The sequence below is a fragment of the Pundamilia nyererei genome, unplaced genomic scaffold (genome assembly GCF_000239375.1).
Source record: "Pundamilia nyererei isolate P.nyererei 1_Seehausen unplaced genomic scaffold, PunNye1.0 scaffold00035, whole genome shotgun sequence".
In the NCBI taxonomy this organism is placed as follows: domain Eukaryota; kingdom Metazoa; phylum Chordata; class Actinopteri; order Cichliformes; family Cichlidae; genus Pundamilia; species Pundamilia nyererei.
This window is the reverse complement of record NW_005187436.1, coordinates 2,590,462-2,613,862: the sequence shown is the minus strand read 5'-3', so window position 1 is coordinate 2,613,862 and position 23,401 is coordinate 2,590,462. Positions and strand designations below refer to the sequence as shown.

Here is a 23,401-nt window from a genome sequence, read left to right as displayed (position 1 = left end):
ATAGAAAGCCATGTGACTTGGTGTAGTTTGAGATTAAATGTAAAGGTAATTAAATGTCTTAGTCATGTTCTTTTGGCTGCCATTGTTATGTTGCCATTTTTGCCAACAATAAACACAGTGGAAACAACTGGAGGATCAGATAATCAGGACAGTAGGTAGCTAGCAATATACTGGGGATCATTAACACAGCTAACGCACTAATTTAAGATATTAAAATTAACATAAAAGGTACAGTCTTACCTCAGCCGTATACATAATGGTCTGTAATCTTGGTCTTGGAAGTGCAACAGATTCAGCAGCTAGCTAAGCAACTAAGCATTAGCTTAATGGCCAGATACTGTACTGTGCATAGTCTTGATAGTCTAGTCTTGATATTGTACCAGGGAAAGGGGTGCAGTAATTTACCGAAAAGTTGAAACTTGAAAGGCAATGTTTGGTATGACTACTTTTATTCTTCAATACAGCCTCTGAAGTAGGTTTTCTTGTCATTTCTTTCTTCTTCTTTTTTAAAAATGGTGTTCAGAAATATTTCTCCAGGGTTCTTAAAGGACATTCAAAGCTCTTCTTTTGATAGCGGCTGTCTTGTGCTCCGATGTCAAGCCCGCACTTTTTCAGTAATATTAAGGGTCCACGCTCTTGGGAGTACAATCCATGGTGGATCATTTTCCATTGTGTGTTTTTCTATCCAGGTATGCTTTTCTTTTATAAAACACACACTGAACACCATGCTGAGATGTGTCAGTGCAAAAATACTATTTTATGTCTTATTTTATGTAATTCAGCTAAAGAAATAGGAACAAATGATGTGCTTTTTGCAACAGCCTCCAGTAACAAAGTGCCTGAAGACAGAATTTAAAATTTGTTCTTTGCCAAGTGGTCTTTTATGTGTAGACACATCACTGGTTCATCCGTTGAGTTAGTGCCTTTTTGCCAGGACCAAGGACTGGAATGAAAGAGTATTGATCATGTGGCCAGTTGAGTTTTGGCTTTGCAAAGGACCCCACTTCAGCTCCGTATTATAACTGTGATACAATTTGCAGCTCAACTAATCCATGTAACTCAATTTAATTGATAATATAAAACCTTATTTAAAAAAAATAATAGAATGAATGTGCAGTTTTAATAATATATTGTTGTAATCAACTATAGCAAATAAAAAGTCATTCTTTCATGGCTGTAACGTCTCCTTTCTTATTAGTCTTGGCAACACTTCCCCTGTCTCTACATAAAAGGCTTCATTTATTAAGTATACTACAGACTAGACTAAAGATTAGGTTATCGAGGAAATTTACAAAGTTATGGTAACACTTGTAAGTCAACATTTAGTTTTGATCATCTAGATTTATTGAAGCTAAATAATCCATATACACATACACATCTCCTTTTAGACAGAGAGGAATTTGTTGGCTCTATATAGAAACACTTCTCGAATAAAATATTGAAACACAGCACCATTCACACTTATAGGTGACGGTGAGTTGTTCTAAAACAATGAAACTTTCTTGTTTTTTTTCTTTTTCTTTTTGATGGCGTACCAGAGGATTTGGTTTTTGTAGCTGTTGCCATTTTATTGGTCCCTTAACGTAAGACAAAAGTGTGACACTTTGTCAGAAGATTATGTGTCTGGAGATATAATTGAAGCATAACAGCTTTTGATACCACAAGCAGCACACACGAGCTTTCATTATAACATCAAATTCTCAATATTACCAAGTACAGTGACACCTTGCTTAAAACCAGTAGGGAGATATCTGTTAAAACTAAATCAGGGCTCCCAAAACAGTCACTTCTTCTCACATCAGATGAGTTGCAGTTTTGTACTCTGAGGTTTAAGTTAACTTAAAAGCGTGCTCTTTCACACTCTGCGTGTAAATTTGTGGTAAAGTTAGAAAATCCTAAAAGCAAATTGTTTCCTCTCTGTTCTGGGGTTGTGAAACAGTGTAAAAGTAATGAACATGCAATGTACTCATGACTGTGCCAGTCAGTTCCCAAGTAAACTGAACTGGCAAACAAAAACCCATCACCTAGCTTCCATGTTTACCTTTAGTTAAATAACGTGACTAGACCGCTGAGGACAATTTGTCATCTATTGGCCAGGTGCACTGTTATATTTAAACCCCTTTTATGAATCACAGGATGATACAGTGTGTCCATATGCCAGTGGGAACTGGTTTTCCAAGTATTTATGCTACATTCTACACAGTACCAAAAGTTTTTCATGAATCCCTCCTTTCAGGATATTGTAACATGTATAAATCACCATACTAGGTTTGGGTTGCCTAATAATATAGTTCTATTAGAGCAGCTAAAAATGATTTGAAATCATAATCAAGCTTTAGTGGGGGGTTTTCAAGTAAAACTGTATTTATATAACACCTTTCAAAATATTGATCATAAAGTGCTATACAGAAGAAAACAAAAACATTAGATATCAGTACATCAAAATAGTTAATTACAAGGAAAAAAAATAGGTTTTTACATGCAGTTGGTTATTAAAATGCTCCACAGAGTCGGAAGAACTCAAACTAAAGGGGAGATTCAGAGTCCTGGTGCTACTATTGAGAAGGCTTTGTCACCTATAGTTTTCAGCCTCGTACGTGGCACAGTCAGCAGGCCTTGATCACATGACCTTAGGGACCTGCTAGGGACAGATGCAAAAGTTCTTTGATATATGCTGGTGCTTGACCATTAAATGCTCTATACTGTAAGCGAGACCTTTGACCATAAAAAGTAAAACTAGATTCAAATTTACCCCGAGGTTCCTGATGGAAAGTTTGGCATAAGAGGCTGATGAACCAAGAGTTTCTGTTATTAGAGTTGTATGTTTTTCTGGAGCACAAACAAGAATTTCTGTTTTGGTTCTTCAAGGGCAAATGTAATTTTTTAAGGCTTTCTTTTTCATAAAAACAGAATGACTATATTTCTCCCCTAAAATATGATTAAACTGACAGTGATGTGAATTGACTCGCAAATAAATAATTAGTTCCACAGTCCACAACTTTTATAATATCTCAAAGTCAAGGACAAACACAGTCGAGGGAATTGGGACCGTGATGCCCCTTTGTGGTTTGGACATTATTGTGCAAGTGGATCATGGTAAGTAGGACAGTAAAAATGACACAGACAGACCTAAAAGTGTCTCATTCCCATTCTCATTCAGGGAACCTGACCAAGCACCAGTGTATGCGTACTGACAGATAAAACACACTAATGTCCTATATACAAAGGAAGGATAAAAAGGGATAACATCAGCTTGAAATTTTATGGCACCATCTTTAAATACAATATATATAATCTGTTCTCTTGTTATAAGCTTTTTGGACAAGTACTCCTGTAATATGTTAAAAACTATTTTCAATGTATTTCCATGTACCAGAGAACAATTATATGGATGTTTGTCACAGAACTGTGTGGGTTCTTTCAAACTGTGAAATCCATACTTTGCCCCCCGCTTTGATTTAGATGCACAGGAGGAATCCATTGACAGCTAGTTTTAGATGCAAGCATCAGCATGACTGAGGCGGAGATATGTCTGAATGAAACAGACAGGGACTGCCTCATAAAAGGCAGGATCTCCATGGTTTCCCTTGGACCTGGGCCTCGTTGCCATGGGATTGGAGGGCACTACTGAGCGAGAAAAAACACAGAAAGACAGGAAGGAAGACAGTGTCATCTTTCCATGTGCCTCGTCATACACAGTTTATTTTGCCTTCTAGGTTTAAATAAACTTTATCATTGACAAATTCACCTTAAAAGTAACTGCGAAAGAAATTCTACTTAGAAATTGTGCGTCACATTTTGCGTACACAGTCTGCCCATTTTTAGAAGTGTCTAAAATTAGCATCGATCAAACACACCTTCCTTCCCCCAACATGCACACACGATCCTTTCACATGACATGTATCTTAATGGCCTGTTTGCCTAATGGTGTAATGGCTGTTTGAACAATATTGTGCCCTGTCCTAATCCCGGTTCTAATGCCACTAACAAATCTCTTAGTATAATAACAGTATAATACTTATTATTACATATTAAGGACAGCAATAATTCATTCATGTTCTATAATAAGGTTGCACTTGCAGTAGTTCATACCTCTTCGGAATAAAGATAGGAAGTCTAAGCGTCTAAACAGGACAGGGTTGACCAAGTTCAAAAACACTGGTTCTGTTTATATAAGCCTTAACAGATGTGAGGAAGACCAAACACCAGTATGTTTGGTTGTTATGTACTAAACAGGTCACGCTTGGACTCAGCTCCATACAGTGCCTGAGGTGATTGAGTGGGTGGTGTAACATAGGGCAGGTGCACAGGCTAAGTGATGAGTCTGTCTACGTGCAGACACAGCATGATTTGTTCTCAGCCCTGTCGCAAACTATGAATGTCTATACAGAAAACATATATTAGGCAGTTGTGTCAATTTAGTGCACTAATACACTGATGTTGGAACTGACAAAACAGAGCCAGAATGAATTACCCGAATAGACTGAATGGCATGGAAACGAAAGTGAATAAAGTAGAATTTAACTACATAGTACTGGTTATACTGGTAGAACACATTGTAGAAGCAAATCAAATTTGGTTACCCATGATTTAGAGCAAATGTCTTACCTCAATTAAATGATGCAGACTTGAGTGAGTTCGGAGCATCATAGGGCATTGCCAGTGTGTGTGTGTGTGTGTGTGTGTGTGTCTGTGTATTTCAGTCAGATCTGGTTTCATCTGGCCTCATTTGTCCCCAGACTAAGGTTGAAGCCTACTCAGTGCTTCCACGAACCTGGCGCAAAACTGGACGTTGAAGCAGCGTTAGTTTGAATAGTGGGCTATAAACAGTGATGTCAAAAAAATCACAGTCCTACCACTGCATCATGGAATATTTTGACCTCTTGTAATCGGGTACTCTGATGAAGGTTCTTTAATATTTCAACGGAACATCAAATTTGACTTTTGATAGGAATGATCTTTTGTGTATCTGTGCGGTGACTGTGCAAACATAAAATGTAGATCATTGTTGACAGGGTATCTTTATGATTGTCTACATACATGTCAGTAAGCTCCATCATCAGCACATTGTGTCTGTTACGTATAAGACAAAATTAGTAGTTTGTTTGACTGTTGCACCTTGAGGTGGAGAAAAAAAGAACGGCATACATGAAAAACCTTTAGAGCATCGATTCTGTATTGTTGACATCAGATATCAGTTTATTTTACTTACTTAGGAGTTTGTCATGGGTCCAAAACTGTCTACTTTAGCTACTGTTGGCACCTCTAAACTAAAGTTCACCATAGTTATAAAGCCCTGCTATGATGCCAGTTACCAGTACAGATAAGAGCATTGTTTATTTATAGTCTCAGGTTGGTGCCTGTCTTTTTGCTCCAGTGTCTCTCCCTCCCATTGTTCTTCCTCCAGTGCTTTTGGGAATTTTTCAAGTTTGTATTCTGGACTTTATGAGCCACAAAAAAAGCACTTGTTTCATTAACTTCAAGTCCATCTCTTCAACCTTATCTGGTCCTATCTTCTTGAACTTCATGACACCTGAACAAATTTTAGGGGAATGTTTAGGGGTTTTGTTTGTTTGTTTTGTTTTATTTTTAAGCCACTAAAACTGACTTATGAATGATAAAATCAAAAATCAAAATATTACAAGCAGCCTGTTACAACAAAAACACATTTTCCGCCATTTCTTTAGTTCAATCTATGGGAAATGCTGAAGATAACACAATTTGATTCAGATAAAATAGTATTGTTGCACCAACACGATCAATCCCAAAGAAAGATTAGTTGAAAACTTGGTATAGCTCAGCACGGTGTGCAGTATGACCTAATTGGACAAGTGGAGGAAAAAAGAAACATTAGCAGGCTTAAATCACTACCTACAGCAGATGAACAATGTCTGAAAGTCATGTCATTAAGAAACAAGCAAACACACAGAAACAAACTGACACAGGTCCTGAGAGATGCCGTTCTGGCCTATCAGTTGATTCATCAACTGTGCACTGAAGCCTCATCAGAAATGGTCTCAGTGGTAGGGTGGCTGTCAAGAAACCTGGTTTCCCTTCCTTTTTGCATCCCTTCCTTTTTAAGGATGCAAAATTAAGATACAGAATGAAAAGAAATAAAATACCTTGAATACCAAACAATGATGAATAACTAGAAATGAACAAGTAATAATAACCAAAATCGAAGACAAAGGAAAACATGAACCTAAAAATATATAAAAACTATATGAGAATGAAGGCTACAGAAGTAATGGAAAACTGGACAATGAGGACGCTAAACAACAACAACAACCCAAAACATAATCAGACAAACTATTTAATAAAAACCCATTATTGTTGACAACAACAAACAAAGACAGGACAGTGTAATAACCAAAAGTGTGGCTTTGTTTTCTAACAGCAGCACTGTGCCATAGAGGAATAATTAGCTACTGTTTCATTTTTCAGCATGGCAATGATCACAGACACATTGCCAATGTGGTAAATGTATACCTAGGTAGAAAACATGAAATACTATAAGCCATAGATGGGCCTCTCCAGAGCCCGGACTTCAACTAAGGCAGCTAACATTCAAAGAAGAGCTTTGAATGTCCTTCAAGAAGCCTTGAGAACTACTCCTGAAGAGCTGTTTGTAAAGACATTACAAGAAAGCTTGACTGAGAGAGCTCAGCTCAAACAATACTGGATCATGAATCAAAAAATGCCCACTTGATGCTCACACCCACTTGCTCTTATTTCCATACCACATCCTCCATTCCTCTTTCTTTGTCATCCTCTCTTATAGGTACGCAACACAGGAGCCAATGAATATTCAGTGAGGCATTCACAACCAAAAGGGGGGTAAAAAATGCAAAGAGCTGATTAACACTGTACTTCTTGAAGTCAATATATGCAATTTTCAGCATAGATTTATTATTTTCATTTCATACTTTTTCAGCTGTGTTGTTACATACATATATAACATCATATAAAACTAACTAAGAAAAGCTCCACTTCAACTCATGTGGGCGAAACTGACAAATAAATGGAATAAATGACTGAGCAGTTTTCCATGAACAAAAGTTCAATAATTTCTTAATCTGAGAAGATAAAAAAGGTGGAGCAATAGAGGCCCTGCTGTCCAGAATGTTCAAACACATTTAAGTGACATGCTTAAGTGTTTGTCATATGCTTTGTACCATTAAGAGCCTGGTAAAACAGAAAACAAGATAAGGAAACTGGTTGGAACAGACTCTTACGTAGGAAGCTGTAAAATGGCAAGAGAGATATGGCCGGGGAAGGGGACGGTTTGTATATCTTATGATAACATTTTATTTCCATTAAAAGAAACTAATGGACACTAAATATGTGTGGATGCGAGCAGAGAGCTGAATGCAAGAAAGGAATTCACAGTAATGAAGACTGAAACATCTTTTATTATTTCTACTTGTTGCTGTCACTTCCAGGTGCCCATCTAATGTACTTTGTCAATATGCATTAGCTGGGCAAAGGCATCCTGGTGAATGAAGGTAACCAGGCAACTGTTTTCAGACACTTGAGATTAAGCCAGTGCACTTCCCCCTTTGTACGTTTATGTTCATAGTGCAGAGCTTGTAAGGAGCCAGATGTTTCCTACAGATAGTATGAAATGAAGCTTCTAGTAATTGAACAGAAACACAAACCGAATTTGAAATGTGTTTTAGGTTTTTACCATGCAGATAAATACAGAATTATTAGCCCCCGTATGACGTTCAAGGTTTTAGTCAAAATTTTCACAGGTGTTTTTTTTAACAGAGCAAGAGATTTTCAACATTTCCAGCAGAGTGTTTTTTAAAATACTAGTTTTCCTTAAAAAACAGCATATTTGGAAAGCATAAATGATTTGTATTTGCACAAAATGAAATAATTATTCCAGAAAAAAACTGTGGTTAATATTATTAGCCCAGAGAAAACTGTTCATTTTATGGAACCGTAACACAAAACACTGCAGTGCAAGGATATTATTTAACTTTGTAAAGCTCAACAATTGTCAAATCAATTGGCACTTGAGAAAGCATCATACCAAAAACAAAAGAAATCAGTTTAGACTTAAGAAAAAAAAAACGGAAAAAAAAAAACCCCTGCTGATCCTTACATAGTAGGAGATGGATATACAAAGCATTTCCAAGTGTCAAGAACTGGAGTGTCATCAAAAAATTCAAAGAGAGTCGCAGAACAAACTTGGCAGAGGTAGGAAGCGAAAGAGTTCAAAGACTCTGGGAAGAAAACTTTGTATGAGATGTGCCTAAAGACCCCAGAACAACTCTAGTGACTCAGCCACGTCAGGAATCATAGTTATGATTATAGTGAATTATAAGATAGTCGCTAGGACAGGAATGGACTGCAAGGTTGCACACCAAAATAAATTCAAAGCTGGTTTTGGGTTGTTGCTTTGTCTTCCAACACAACAACCAAAAACATGCGATGCCCCTGGTGAAGAAAATCTGTGGACTGAAATGAAGACCAAGGTTCATGTCAGAGGACCATCAGATCTGGAGGAGCTTGAGAGATTTGCTAAAGAAGAATGAGCTGGGGTTGCTCAGGAGTTGTGTGTGAGACTTGTTGAAAACTACAAGACTGCAGCCTGTTGTCCAGCAGCCTGTTGTCCAGCAGCCTGTTGTCCAGCAAAAATGATACACAACTGATTATTAGCATCTGGGGTCTAATCATTTTCTGTTTTACAGAAACATAAAAAATTAATAAATTGGTAGTGACCATCACTGTTAATTTAGGGCAGCTGTTGAATAAACCTTACATTGAGTGATGATGCTATAAAAATGTTTTTATGTATTAATTTTATCTTTATATCTGTGAATTAAAAGTCATGCTGAGATAGCCATCTACTTGACAAAAAGGGTGGAAACAGGAAAAAGCCTGACAATTGTTAAAGTGAGCCCTGTTTCCATGAAGTTCAATTATGGCTTTAATGCCATCATTTCAAATAAATAACTAATACGCCCACTAATTTAAATGGACGCAGAGTGTGTTGCTGCTGTTGACTATCAAGACTAGAGAAATCATTGATGGACGGGGTAATGGGAATCACAGGTAATTCTCTTTTATGATGGGATATTTCACAGTTGAACCAACAGTCGATACGAAATGATCCAGCCGTATCAGCCTCCTTACGGAAATATTGAAATACATCCTGCTGTTGAAACATTTTGTTGGGGAATTTTTAAAGGCTTGTTTAAAAGAATCAATATGACCTTTCACATTACAGTAATACAAATGTGTTGAACAACAAACTAAATAAAAAAGGTTTATTTTCACACAAACAAGTGTGAGGAGAGGGGATTTTCAGGCCTTTCTGACTATTGTGGAGCTGTAGTTCAAACTAAAGCTCGCACTGAGCTGTGTTTGTCCAAAGGCTTTTCTCAGGGACGCCATTCAAACTGTAATCCAGTAAACATATTCATTAAAAGCATCTGGCTTTATAATAATTAAAATCCAGCAGGTTATTGTTATAGCTTTGGTAGTATTTTTTTATTGTTAATGTATTTGTTTATTTTTCCCATTTCCTTGCATTACTGCACATCATTTTGTTATATAGTTTAGTTTATAACCAAAAGTTGTAAGCCCCCCTTCAGAGATATTCTGAGCCTGGAGAAACATATTAATCTTTAACCAGTAGTTATCGTGGCAGCTGGTGCTTTTAAGCCGGATCTTTATTACTCAGAGCAGCAGGATATGCTTGGAGCGTGTCTGCATTTAGAGGTGCTGCTCTGCTCGGTCGAGTAAACATATGTGTATATACACACGTTGCACTAAGATGCTGTTTTTTGGCTATTAAGGTGGCTGGAAGGAGCAAACATATTTAGCTCGTACACTGTATTTAACGAAAAGCAGTGTATTATATTCAGAAATTAAAGGGACTTTTTGTTTGTTTGTTTGTTTGTTTTTATTTCCCATTTACATTTTTGCTTTGCTGTATTCTAAATAAAAGAGGATATTAGCAGGTTATTATTTGATATAGATTGACTTGTATGTGAAGAAAGACTGTTTATTTAGGAAATATGAGAAAAAAAACTTTCTTTAACTACAATTTGGTGCATGAGATGCTCTTATGATCTTCAGCAGATAATAATGAAATATGGCAGGAGGTGGATAAAGAAAACAGAGCTTCTCTTGTGCACCGCTGAAATGATACATACTCAAAGGTGAAACGGAAAAAAGCCCATGTGAGCTTTCTGGGCTTTATATATATTTTTCATCACAGAAAAGGTCAGGAAGAGGACAAAAGGCTTAGGAGAAATGGAGATGGGAGCCATCTCACTCCAGCGGATGGTACAGCCACATTAACAAATTAATCACTGACAGGCTGTAAAGGGATATTTTTAAATGCGTGTTTTGTTTTTAACTTTTTCTTGGTGATTTGGACTTTTTTATGAAATAAAAATGTCTCTGTCCCAGGCTCAGTTTGTAATATCATGGTGTAACTCGTCCTAAATTTAAAATTGAAAACGTACTCAAAAAATGTACTCGAGACAGATAAAGTCAACTTTTTCCATAATTTAATTATTACAAAATCTTCTTTTATAATACAAAAATTTAAATAAATAATTCAGTACATTAAAAAAACTGCCAAAGTACTTCACTTTATAAGGTTACAATGCTTGAAAGAGGCAAATCACAATCACCAAGCAGATAGTCTCTTTTCAGAGTGGACATTTTGTTCACGACTTTAAAGCGAAGGGACCGCTGGCTGAGGTCTTCCTCTGAGATACCATCAAAGAAGAAATCCTCATTGAAGATCGGATTACGGCTCTTTCTGATGACAGTGCTGCGTTGCTTCTGGATTTTTCCGGGAATCAGAGACAGGCTGACACTACAGTTGATAATCTTGGGGTCTACAGACAGAGGATAAAGGCCCTCTGCACTGATGAGTCGAACTCGCAGTCTTCGGTTATCTGGACAGTATTCTGCTGAGAGTCTCAGACTGCCCTCTTTTCCAATGGGCACCATTTTTTCCTTCATGACCCTCTCTCTATGCAGAATCAAGTCCATGGGGAAAATGGTGGGTGGTGCCAGGCTGTAGTTGCTGGGCAGCCCTTCAGCCAACCCCTCTGATGCCCTCCTCATGACATTGGGGCTGTTGTCGGTGGAGCTGCCTTCATCTGTGGACAGGGAATTGTTCCTAGACACCATTGCTTTCCTTATGTTCCTTGACAACAGCAGTTCATGGCTCAGCGCTTTGAAGAGGGAAGACTTGGCAGGGCACCTGGCCAGCAGCGGCGAGCTGAAAGGAGAGGATTCAGTAGAGGAAGTGGTATCACTGTCTAGAGTGGTCTGCCAGTTTAGGGTGTAACCTCTTGGGGAAAGCCTGGAGGTCAGGCTGTTAAGGCTGAAGGAGGAAGGAGAGGAGGAGGGCGAGGTGGAGGGGGTGAGTTTGGAACACATGCTGGATCGACTTCTGGGCAGCAGCAGGGGAGAAGAGCCTGGATCAGAATGGAAAATTGACTCCTTTCTTCTTGTGTGGGGGCTCTCTAGTAAAGTGCAAAAGCCATAGCTGGTCTGGGTTTTGGCTAAGTGTGGAAGCGATAAGGCAGCCTGGCTCTGAGGGTCTGCATTGGTGCTCTCTTCATCACTGCAGCCATCGTAGGGGCTCTCATCCACACTTTCTACCTGAATAATGTGTTGGTTGAACGGCTCATGAAACGTCATCTCCGTCTCAGGGCTGGGTCCTCCACCTGGAGGCACCTTCATAATGCGAGCTGCTCGACTTTGCTCCGTGTTCTTCTCCTGCAAGGACAGGATCGTTGGGGGAATGCAGAATTCTGGGATGTTGTCAGGGGTGATGATATTAGGACAAAGAGAAATCCGTTTGGATTTGTCTGCCTTTTCTCCCAGCATGATGTCACCAAGTTTATAGCTGAGTTCTGCTGTCAAGGTAGGCAGGCTAGTTCTCTCCACTGACATGCGGATCCTCTCCACCATCCACATGGGTCCTCTGGTAGAAATCCAAAACTCTGTGAAAAAATAAAATAAAACAATACTTAAGTTGCTGAATTATGTTTTGAAATCAAATGCATTCACAAATAGTCAGGATATCCCCAACAAGTACTTGGCAGGAAGGTTTTCTTACCTTATATTCTGGGGCTATGGATAATACACAATATTATCCCAAAAAAGGACAAAAGCTCCAGTAAGGTACTGAAAGATAGAGAAGTTGTGAGGGCTCTCTTGACAGCAGATGGAGGTCCTGCAGATCTGTGGCTCTTTGAGAGACGCAGGCGGTTTAAATGTAGCAGGAAACCAATAAATCTAACACACGCCTCCAGCTCAAACAGGATCCTCCTGCTCTCCTTAGCCGCTGGTTCCCATGGAAATATCCGAACCACAACAAAGCTCAGTGCGCCTGTAGTGGCTGCCGTGCTGTTTAGCAAGATAAGCGTGTTACTGTACTTTGAAAGTGAGCAGCTGCTTTTTAAACAAATTGTTTTTAAACAGACTTCTAAATCAGATGTTTGTTTTTCCATGGAAATTAAGTTAGAATGTGGGCTTTACCTTGTTTTAAGAACATAAAAAAGGTGATCTGTTTGATAAGAGTTCTGAACACAATTAAATAATAACTCTTGCCATTTATGTGTCTAAATTGCATTGTCAAAAGTTCAGGACACAAAACTGCCTTGCGTATTAACTTTAGGAGACATCGTTTGGTTTAAAGAGTTTAAGAAAAATAAGCAACCTGGTTTTTAATTTAATGCTGGTGAGTGTTTTAATGAAATAAAGGTGGAAATTTCTGTTGTTTGAACCAGGTGAGGTTGTTTATATTTGCACTCTTATCAATGTCATACTTTTATGTAATGTGGCAATATGCATCGAGCATATTGGTGATGTAATGATGCAAAAGTAATTTACTGCCATATCACTGCATCACCAATATTCCTGATGCAGTTTGCTTCATTACACACATGTCCTTATAAATGAGCCGAGTACATTTTCTGTCTTGAGAGTACTTTGAATGTTTATTTGAAATTTGAGAGAAAGATAGCTTTCCGCACTACGGGACTGGAGTTTTATGAAGGAAATCATCTGTGAAATTGGAAAAATTAAGAATGTGCTAAATGTGCTTGCTGTAACTCTTAAAATGATTGCAAGAATTGCAACAATATTTTCGATGGCATTAACATACAGGATCTTTAGGATCTCTCAGGAAAATAGATTTTTTTTCACCTAACTTCTATCTTTACATTACTTTTCTTGGTTAAAAAGATACTATCTGGAGAACTCGAGACCCCAAAAATAAAAAAAATCCCATAACCTGATTCTTTTATATACAGATCTACTGTATTTATATCAATATGTTATAGATATACAGAGTATTTATCTATAAAAGATGACGTTTGATATACTGAAGAAGGTCCTATCACAAATCTGGCTTTTGACATATCAATATCATAATTAAACAAAGGCCAATGATAAGATTTATTGGTATACTGAACATTGCTCTTTAGATCTTCACATATCAATGCAATGTTATGTCAATGCTTCCCTCTTGTGGTGAGACAGTTTGACACCTAGATTTGATTTTTCTTGGACAGCACAACAAAAGTTAGCTTTAACTATTAGTTAAACTCAAACACTGCAGAAGAAAACCTACATCAGTTTTCTCTACCCTTTTTTTTTTTTAAATTACCTGGTACTACTACATCAAAGGCAGTTTGACCATCTTCATACTGAAAAGACCCAAGTGGAAAAAAACTCCACTCTGAACACGACAAAGTTCAAGTGGAGTAACTTGGTTACTGCGTGTTACCAGGCAATAAATGACAGGATGATGTCAAAGCTAACGCTGTACCTGGAAAGTGTCCTAAACGAGAGTCGCTACTTAGAAATGTTTGCCAAAATGTTCACGCCGCATCACTAATTCACACGTACCTTTCGAACACCTTGTACCCTTTATAGTATTGTATTATTTTGTGAAGTGAAGGCTCACATTGGATAGCGTGAGAAAATGAAAAAACAAAGCAAACACATTTTGATTGGGCTTTGTAGACTAGGATAATCGGTCCCGCTGTGATTTTTTAATAGTCTTTTTGGAATACGAATCATCCATACCTATTTTGCAAAATACCGACAATACTTTTCACTCTGTCCGAGTCCATCCCTTATTTTCTCAGAGATGAGCATGTCCTTGTATTTCCTGACCATAAATGCTTCCATATCTCCATTAGGGGGTAGTATATGTTTAGAAAACAATAGTGCACCCACCGATAGGGGAGGTGCAGGCCATATTGATACATTAAATAATATTCTCATTTTGTCTCTAAAATATATCTTAATGCCTTATCTTAATTTGACTGCTTGATTATTGGGTTAGTGTAAGTGTAATTAATCACGAAAAAACAGACAGATACTCTTTTTCAATGTTGTGTGGGATGTATGTTCCTGCACGTTATAGCAAGACTTGTGGAGGTTGCCCCCACTTTAAACATAAACCTCCATGCCAGGCTTCCATTAACGCTTAGTGTGAAGACACGCTTTTGGCAGGTGCTCTACACTGCACAAATTAAAGCATTTTCAAAATAAGAGAGGTCAGTCTCTCAGATCTTCCGTGCGTCTATCCCTGTGCATGATTGCCAGGTTAATTTTATCTGCTCATCGCACTGGTAAGGTTGTAAATCTGTCTTCATCGGGATACATATTATCTGACACTGTGCGTGAGTGTGACGCCGCTTCCTTTTTGCGGCGCACAGATTTGTGGTCTTTTTTTTCTTCTCCCCCCCTCATCCTTCTCCACTGTACGATAAACGAGGAGGGGCTTGATGCCGTGGAGGAGGGAGGCAGTCAGGCTGAGCTGACCCGCTTGCGGTGTGTGTCGCTTCGCCTACATTCAAGTCAGCTCGCATGCACTGACGAGTGAGGGACATCAGGTAGGATTTTGCCTTTTAAGAGATTCTATCCAGTTTCTTTTTAAATCCTGGCGTTATTCTTCAAGGTGCTGTTCCTCCCAAATGATCTCACTACAGGGAGGCGGACCGCTCGATGTTGGCTCAGCAGAAGCGCTGGCAACATTTCACATGAGCAGTCTGCAGACGACCTTTTCACTTGATTAGTGTGATGTTTTCCACTCTGGTATTTCCTTTTGCTCTTCTTTGGACCTGACATCTGTCGATTCGTTTGCGCGTTAAAATAAGACTGGTAAATCTAGCCCATTTCTTCGCCTACTGTATAACTGATTGCTTTTGACATTGACAGATAAGAGGTAACAGTATTTGATTGACCCACTTGTTTGGCGTTGGTGTTGCATTTTTAAATATCTAGGCTTCCCCAGTTTCGTCCTTAGAAGTAGGCTAAATAGGTAACTAATGCAGCTCAGCTCCAGCATCCTCGCTGCTCTGCAAAAAAATGTTTTGTACAGTAACTTGGACTTGACCTGAATGTTATCTGGATCGGCTCAACATCAAAGCTGACATTGACGATGTGTAGTGCGCATGCAGGGATGTAGCCACTGGTGAATGACTTACTGTAGGTTAATGAAAATGTAGGGAGAATAAAATACTGGTCAGTATGTTAAGACTGTTAACGCTTGCAGGGACTGTTGTGCTTTGCCTCAGTTTTAAAAATCTGATCATTAATTCATCTTAGAAGAAAGATTAGTGCTTTTCCCTCGTCTGATACCTTTACCAATCCTCAGAGTGAACATTCACCTTATTTTCTCCATGATGCCAACAGGGAAGACGCATAACTTCTGAATGAAGGACACGTCTCCTTAACCATTAGAAGCCCTTCTGCCTCATACAGATGCGCTGTGAAGAAAGCTTTTTTGAGCTATGGGCTATGTGGGTGTTTCACAGATACAGGGCTGTCAATGCTGCTTCAGCACAGTGACTCTGGGCTGAAGGTGCCAAACTGTAAATCCCCGAGATGGTTTTACATTGAGTAACATGGATCATATGTGTTTTTACTGGTTTGACTCATATAGCAAACCACGTTAGCTGCAGACTTGCACAGCTTCTTTTCTCTGTAATGGAAAAACTGTTTTTTGTTGTTGTTGTTGTTGTTGTTGTTGTCGTTTTTAAAGTCCGTTTCCTCTTAAATATATAATACAACAGCTGTGCATTTACCGCAAGAGGCATCCTGGATATTGATGGTCAATTCAAGGATACCGATGCCGTCAGGGAGTTTCAGACAGTGGAGTGACATGTTTTACCTGAGTGATGTGACTAGAAAGGTCAAGCTGTCTCAGCATGATGTCGACAGCTGAGATTCTGGATGGCTTAAAGGCATCACTGGCATGCTAGAGCTTTGATTCCAACTGGGAGTACCCATCCTTAAAATGCACTCCCAAATGGTACAGTAAGGCACTAGAGAGTGTGGGATAAAAGCTTCCACCAACCACACATTTCCAGCAAGAAATGGTGTAGGAGTACCTCTGTAGTGTGTTTAAAGCACCACTAATGCAAAACACTCTTGCATTTTACAAGGTATTTTGTGTGCCTTCCTGACTTTGTATCGCTTGGTCTTACTTTAAAGTGTAAGCATAAGCATCATATATACAGCTTTATATTCATGGTAATTTGGGGCTTTAAATGATTTCATTTAACTGTTAACTGCACAGCATACAGCTTTAATGACTTTAACAAGAATTGGGTGCACAAGTTTGAATTTATGGATTTTTCTCTAATCTTGCAGTAGAGTTAGACAAAAAGGAATTTTGTCCCCAATTCTTTTAAATCTTTATGTTGATGGCTTGTCAAAGAAGCCGAGAACCCGTTAAACTTGGTGCAAGGTTGATAGTCTTTTAGCGAACCATATGATGTATGCAGATGATCCTGTGGTCTTTAGTCCTTGTAGTGCTGGTCTCTAGCAGCTCATCCACATACAGTGGTGTGGAAAAGTGTTTGCCCCCTTCCCCATGTCATATTTCTTTCTATGTTTGTCACACTTAAATGTCTCAGATCACCAAACAAATTTAAATATTTAAGAAAGAAAACATAAGTAAACACAAAATGCAGTTTCTAAATAAAGGTATTTTGAAACTGCTATCTGTGGTGTATCCCACAGATAGCTGAATTCAAACAAAGTGAAGATCTCTCAGTCTAGAAAAGGTTATAAAGTGATTTCTAAAGCAGTGGGACTCCAGCAAACCACAGTGAGAGACAATATCCACAAATGGCGATAACATGGCACAGTGATAAACCCCGAGTGGCTGGCTGACCAAAATTAGCCCAAGAGCACAGCGGCGACTCATCCAAGAGGTCACAAAAGACCCCAGAACAACATCCAAAGAACTGGAGGCCTCACTTGCCTCAGTTAAGGTCAGTGTTCATGATGCCACCATAAGAAATAGACTGGGCAAACACGGCCTGTTCTAAGATGAAAACCCCTGCTGAGCAAAAAGTTTGCCTCAGTTTTGGCAGAAAACATCTTGATGATCCCCAAGACTTTGGGGAAAATACTGTGTGGACTGACAAGACAAAAGTTGAACTTTTTGGAAGGTGTTTGTCCCATTACATCCGGCATAAAAGTAACACAACATTTCAGAAAAGGAGCATCATACTAACAGTAAAATATGACTTGCTGTGGCAAATGGAACCATGAATTCTGTTGTCTACAAAAACATCCTGAAGTAGAATGTCAAGCCATCTCAAGCTGAAGCGCGTTTGGGTTCAGCAGCACCAATGAGGACAAACATCGAAGATTTCCAGAGTTTAAAATGTCAAATAATAATCTTGCTGTCTATAATAAGGTCAGACATCTTGAACATCTTATTACAGAACAAAAAAAGTTAATGCATATACAGATTGAATAAAGATCTCTTTATTTAGACAGATCTGTGGAATTACAGAAAAGCGAGTTTATGCACTGAACGGGCTTTCAAGCATAGTCCAGAAATTTTCAGGGTAGAGGTAAAGTCTTCGGGAAGTCCATTCCAGTAGCTTATTGTTAGCCTGCTTTATCCATTCCAAAAAACAGCTTCAGTGCATGTTTGGCATCATTGTCCTGTTGGAACACCCAGCTGTGTATTGATTTGAGGTGAAGTTGAAGAATTTGAAGATAGTCTTCCTTCATTACTCCATCCACTGCAATATACCAGTACCACAGGAAGCAAAAAAGCCCCAAAGCATGATGTTACCGCCATCATGCTTGACAGTTGATACAGTGTTCTTAAATTTGAAAGCCTCACTTTACCGTGCCTCTTGTCATTATGGCCAAATATCTCAATCTTTGTCTCAGCTGACCATAAAACCTTTTTCAAGAAGGAACTTGGCTTGTTCATGTTGGTAGCTGCATATTTTAGTCAGTTTGAAGGTGTCCATTTTGTAGCAGAGACTTCTGTCTTGGTTCATACCCTCTCAGTCAATGATGTGAAACTCACTTCATTGTGGACAGTGATCTTGGTGTCCAGCCACTTTTAGTTCATGGGCACCCAGAGCCTTCATATTTCCTGGGTTGTTCTTGAACACCCCAACCAGTTTCCTCTCATCCAAGGGTGAAAGTTTGGGTCTTCTTCCAGACTCTAGCAAAGTGGAGACGAAAAGTTGAAAAGGTTGTACTTGGATACCTTGGAATCTGCAGTTGTTCAGAAATGGCTTGAAGAGACCTTCCTAACTTACATAAATCTGCAATCTGCAGATCGAGTTCTTAGGATTTTCTTTTCACTTGTTGTTCACAATATAGGCCCATGGTTTGCCTGTGTTTAAAAGAAGAGACCTTCTCCTGCCTGAGCATCTACAATGAGTTCTGTACGCTTTCTCCACAATACAGTATTACACAGATATAATTAGATCTCAGGAACACCAATGTCACAAGCTCACATGCAGCATGCATCTGCCAGCGGCAACTGACTGCTGCTTCAAACAAAACACTAGATGCTATTCACAAGACCCAAGGTTATGAAAGCAGAGTTTGTAAGCTTCATCAAAAAGAGATTTGAAAAGTTTAGCTCAGAACACAAATAGAGATTCAACACTTCTAAGATTAAATAATATTCAGTATTTCAGTTTTATTGAGCACTGGCAATTAAAACCAAGGACTATTTAAATTGTAGCTTTTCACATTTATTGCCAACTACTTCGGAGGCCATTACTGCAATGATTTTGTATTATAGGAAGCTATAGCAACATCTCTGCTAGCATAGCTGTAGTTCACACTTTCAGCTCAGTGCCTAATTTGCTAATTTACATGTTTCAAACGTGTTCATGAAATACACCACACTCTCTCATGAAATGCTTTTAGTCTGTGTTTGTTCAATTTCTGCGTTCTGGGGCGCAATAAGTAACACTAAAACTGCTCCGTGAGAACAATAACAAGGTCATGCATTTACGAGTAACTATTTTGAGCCACAAAACATCGAGAACAAGCAAATGCTAAAGACAAGGCCTCCTGCTGTTCATTAGAGAAGTGATTTTCCTCTCAGCTGTTGTAGTTGCTCTGTCATCAAGAATATATTCCTGGTTGGAATTCCCCAGGAAATGTTCAGTTGGAGGGTGGGAAGTAAGGGTTCTGAGAGTCATTGGAGAGTGTGATTGTTGAACTATATTGGATGCACGAGTGTGTAGGAGGTGGAAACTAAAACACACCCCATGCTGTCGGTGTGACCCAGCCTTTGTGTTCTGTGTTTACAAGGGAAATAGATTGGTCCTGTGTTTTCTCTCGCTCCTGTCACTGTGATCACAGCCTCTTTAGGGGCTGGCTTGCGTTTAGATTACTTTCTGTAGAACAAATGTATGAGCTGGCCACCATTCCCAAACCCCTGCTATTACAGTAATCTGAAAGAACAGTTTCTCGAATTTTTCCATACAGATGAATGTGGCAGACAGGCAATTTGTTAAAGCTATATATAATGCGGATTTTTAATCGGCAAACACTTGACCATATTTCTAATTTGCTTTCAGATATGAAGTGAGGTTGAGCTCTCTTTCAATTAAGAAATGTAGTGGGATTAGATTAGACTGACTCCACACTTGATTAATAATGGTTGGACATTACAGCATAGCATTTAGACGGATCACATCCACAAGTCACTCAGTTGTTAAATTGTTAGTGCGTGAGGTTTATTGCAATATTGTTTTATTTCGGTGCTTTTAACTCACAGAAAAGCGAGTAAGCAATTCATTAATAATTCGAATTTCTATTATATACACATTTATATACACTATAAATGTGCTTTAAATTGGTGTGGCTGTGCTGGGATAAATCAACAGACTCAAAAAGTAGGTCAGTAGATGCCGCCATGATGTAGTTTAGGTCAGTGGCAGTCGCACAGCCTGTGGCACTTCTCATCAGCATGTCAAATTAAAATGCCAGTTTGAAGTACTAGACAACAGGTTTACCTTCGCTGCAATGCACACAGTATAGGGCTGTGCGATATGCTCAAAATCTCATATCCTGATATAAGACATCTATCGTCCGATAACGATATAAATCACAAAAATGTAACATTTTCTGTTAATTCTGTGAATCTCGTGCAGCTCGACTTGCGTGAAGTGTTTCCAGCTGCGCGTCGTGTACCTGGAGTCCAGTGTTTTAACCGATGCATGAAACTATACATTTTTAGAAATAAGTTGTAACAGCCGCTGTTTTCTCTGTGAGTATTTATTACACGGCGTGCTGCGGGGAAAGCTTGTTCTAATGTTTGAGTCTAAGGTTTATTTTTTTTAGCACCTGGCGGGGTTTTTTTTTTACTTCTCATCCGTAATAATCTGCTCTTTAAGTGATTCAGTTTATTTTGAAAAGTTTTAACAGGATCTTGAGCTTTATTGTGAAAGGTTTATGTGGAACATAAACAACCGGACACGCAACAGTGTTACCTTCGTTGTTGCTAACGACAGGGCATAAAACAGGCTCTTGTCCGTCAGTAGTGTGGTTATATTAAATATAAGAGAAAGAGAGAAAGACGAAATTAATATAGCCACTACAGCGACCATCAAAAGGATGAAAACATATTGCCGTAAACAGTTTATTTTGCGACACCACGAAACAAACGATAGCATAAAATGAAACAGACGTTTTTATATCGTCATCCAATACATATCGGTATATCGAACAGACCTAACGCAGTACACTATTCCAAATTGTGTTAGTGACATAAAGTGGCATCCTCTTACTTTCTGTGAATTTTTTTTCACATAAATTATTTGTAAATCAAAGAGTAATTGCTGTTTTCCACTTAATTTGTGTGTGTGTGTTTTTTGAGTTCAGGCCACTTTGTTGACATTTAATCTAGCAGTGAGCACTTATCTAAATATTTGAACAAAGAAATTAAATTGTTTGCTCCTGTTCATATCGTATAAATTACTCATTGAGGAATCAGTTGTACTGGTAAAGTGCCAGTGAACAGGGTTGTGTTCAGCGCTGTTGACCGCACATACACAAGGGTTTTTTCAGTTAAAAAACAAACCCATCAATGCTTTGGTTTTGAAGAGAAACATGATCTACTTTACTTGAATCAAACTAATGATCAGCGCTGAAGGTCATTTGATATATCCCATTAAAAGAGAAGCACAGCTCAACTTATGCCCTTTTGTCCCCAAAGAGTGAATACAGTTAGGTATTGCGTTTTCATTGCAGGAGCTGATTTGCTGCGTTTTTTAAAAGTCAGTTTATTTTGCTCTGTTTTTACAGTGCAAATGGCTGCTTCAGACAGGTTATCGCTTGGTTGTCTGTGTTGAGTTACAATGGTTTGCATGTTCTCAGTGAATAGTGACCATGCTGTAACCTGCCCAGTTTCTCTTTGCACCATTGTAGACTTACTGGTAGTGCCTCCAAGCTTCCTCTGCCAGAAACAGTGTGTTTGTTGGAACTGTGTATTGATATACTCAAAAGAAATCAAATACTTAAGTTTCTTATGCAGTCAAAGTCTTCTGAATAGCACCGTTATAATAATATTAATGCCAGCTGTAATTGCTTTACTACAGTCTAATGTACTGTATAGTGGTATTTATTTTTGTTCTGCTTTTGAAGACATTTCCATGTTCAGTTTCTGAAAGATCTCTCAAAGACATGATGGTACACCCACGATCCTCTTTTGTGAGAGCATTTTTCACTGGAATAGAATTCCCTTAAAATGCCACTCAACCAAAGGTCAATGACAGTGTTGCCTAAATCCAACTATCCATCTGCTATGTGCGCGATAAATGCATCAAAGACAAATCCAGAGCACTGTAACGAAGTGCAGTTAAGACTTGTGTCTTTTGTTGGTCCTGGGATTCATTTTGTGGCTCGAAGACAAAAAAAGAGTAGCATTTGAAATATGAATGTGTCTACACCCTGCTAAATTTCTACATTTCTAAAATCCAATACACCGCTAAATCTCTAAAAACCAATCAAGTATGCGGGTCTATGACACAGATATGGAAGTTCAGGAAAATAAAAACAGGTGTATGGAACATGCAGCTGCACCGTGGGGAAAAAAACAGCCAGAGTGTGTGGAAATATTTCATGTCTGTGTCACATGATCATAGACACAGATGTTTAAGATCTGTACAGATAATTCAAGGTGTGCTGGATTCAGTAACAGCCAGATAAAGTAACTAAAATGACATTATTATAGTATCTTGGTTTAGGGACAATTGACGTGGCAGTGGTTTAACATCAAGGTTAATTGTGGGCTGTCAGGTCCTTTGTGTGCACAGTAGCTGTCAGCCTGTTTTTGCGACTGCTTGGGGAAAGGACTCCCCTGTCTGAAGAACAGCACTGAAATTACTGCTATCCTCTGCTCTGATCCTCTGCAGGCTGCTGACCAAGCGAGAACTCCTCCTTTTCTCCCCCTCTCTCCCCCCTGGCTCAGGGCTATGTAGTGTCAGCACCTCAGTTCTTCTTAGAGAACTGTGGACTCTCACAGACTATCAAAATTTTTTTATATTGGTATGTCTAAAGTGCATTTAGCAGCCGGATGCTGTAAAGTGTAACTAATTGCGTTACTTAAGCCTTATATATTTAGATTAGGTGTACAGTATCTTATTGATATCTTATTCCAGTGTTTTTCTCTAATTTTTCTATACAACTTTGCACTGTCCACTGTTGTAACAAAACAAATTTCCCACACGTGAGACTAATAAAGCTTATCTTATCTTATCAGGAGTAGTGGCCTTGTGTTTAGAGCAAAATGATTGTCTGATTACATTGAGCAGAAGACACTATCAGGTTCTTTTTGAGGGGTTTTAGCAATTAGAGCTCATACAGCAATTGTTTTGGACTGAAACTGGATGAAACATATCTTGCTGTTCTTTAGAAACATGTAGGCCTTTTGTAGTCACACATAAAATATTTAATAAAAAGTAGCTTTTTCAAAATTTACTTAGTGCTGATGTCATTTTATGTATATGGCTATAGACTGGCCACATATGAAGTACGCCAAAGACAGAGGATCAGCAGAGCTGTTTCACTAATGCTGCCTAACAGCAGCTAACACCAGCAACAAAACAGCAGCACTTAC

General features: G+C 38.7%; 2 protein-coding genes across 2 annotated transcripts in view; one reads left to right on the top strand and one right to left on the bottom strand.

Moving 5' to 3' along the window:
• Positions 1-10,586: 10,586 nt before the first annotated feature.
• Positions 10,587-12,127, bottom strand: c2cd4a (C2 calcium dependent domain containing 4A). Its single transcript, XM_005729990.1, has 2 exons — positions 12,101-12,127; positions 10,587-11,984 (listed from the first exon to the last, which is right to left on the bottom strand). The coding sequence occupies exon 2, from the start codon at positions 11,956-11,958 to the stop codon at positions 10,615-10,617; it is 1,344 nt and encodes a 447-aa protein (XP_005730047.1). The 5' UTR covers positions 11,959-11,984; positions 12,101-12,127; the 3' UTR covers positions 10,587-10,614.
• A 2,609-nt stretch (positions 12,128-14,736) lies between these two features.
• The window catches only part of LOC102210119 (talin-2-like), an 87,459-nt gene continuing 78,794 nt past the window's right edge, over positions 14,737-23,401 (top strand). Inside the window, exon 1 of the mRNA XM_013910057.1 lies at positions 14,737-14,891. The gene's annotated coding sequence lies outside the window, so the exon portion shown is untranslated. The remainder of the gene's footprint in view (positions 14,892-23,401) is intronic.

Excerpts from the sequence above, each read along its gene's own strand:
- c2cd4a (XM_005729990.1), bottom strand. The coding sequence starts at position 11,958 with ATGTGGATGGTGGAGAGGATCCGCATGTCAGTGGAGAGAACTAGCCTG.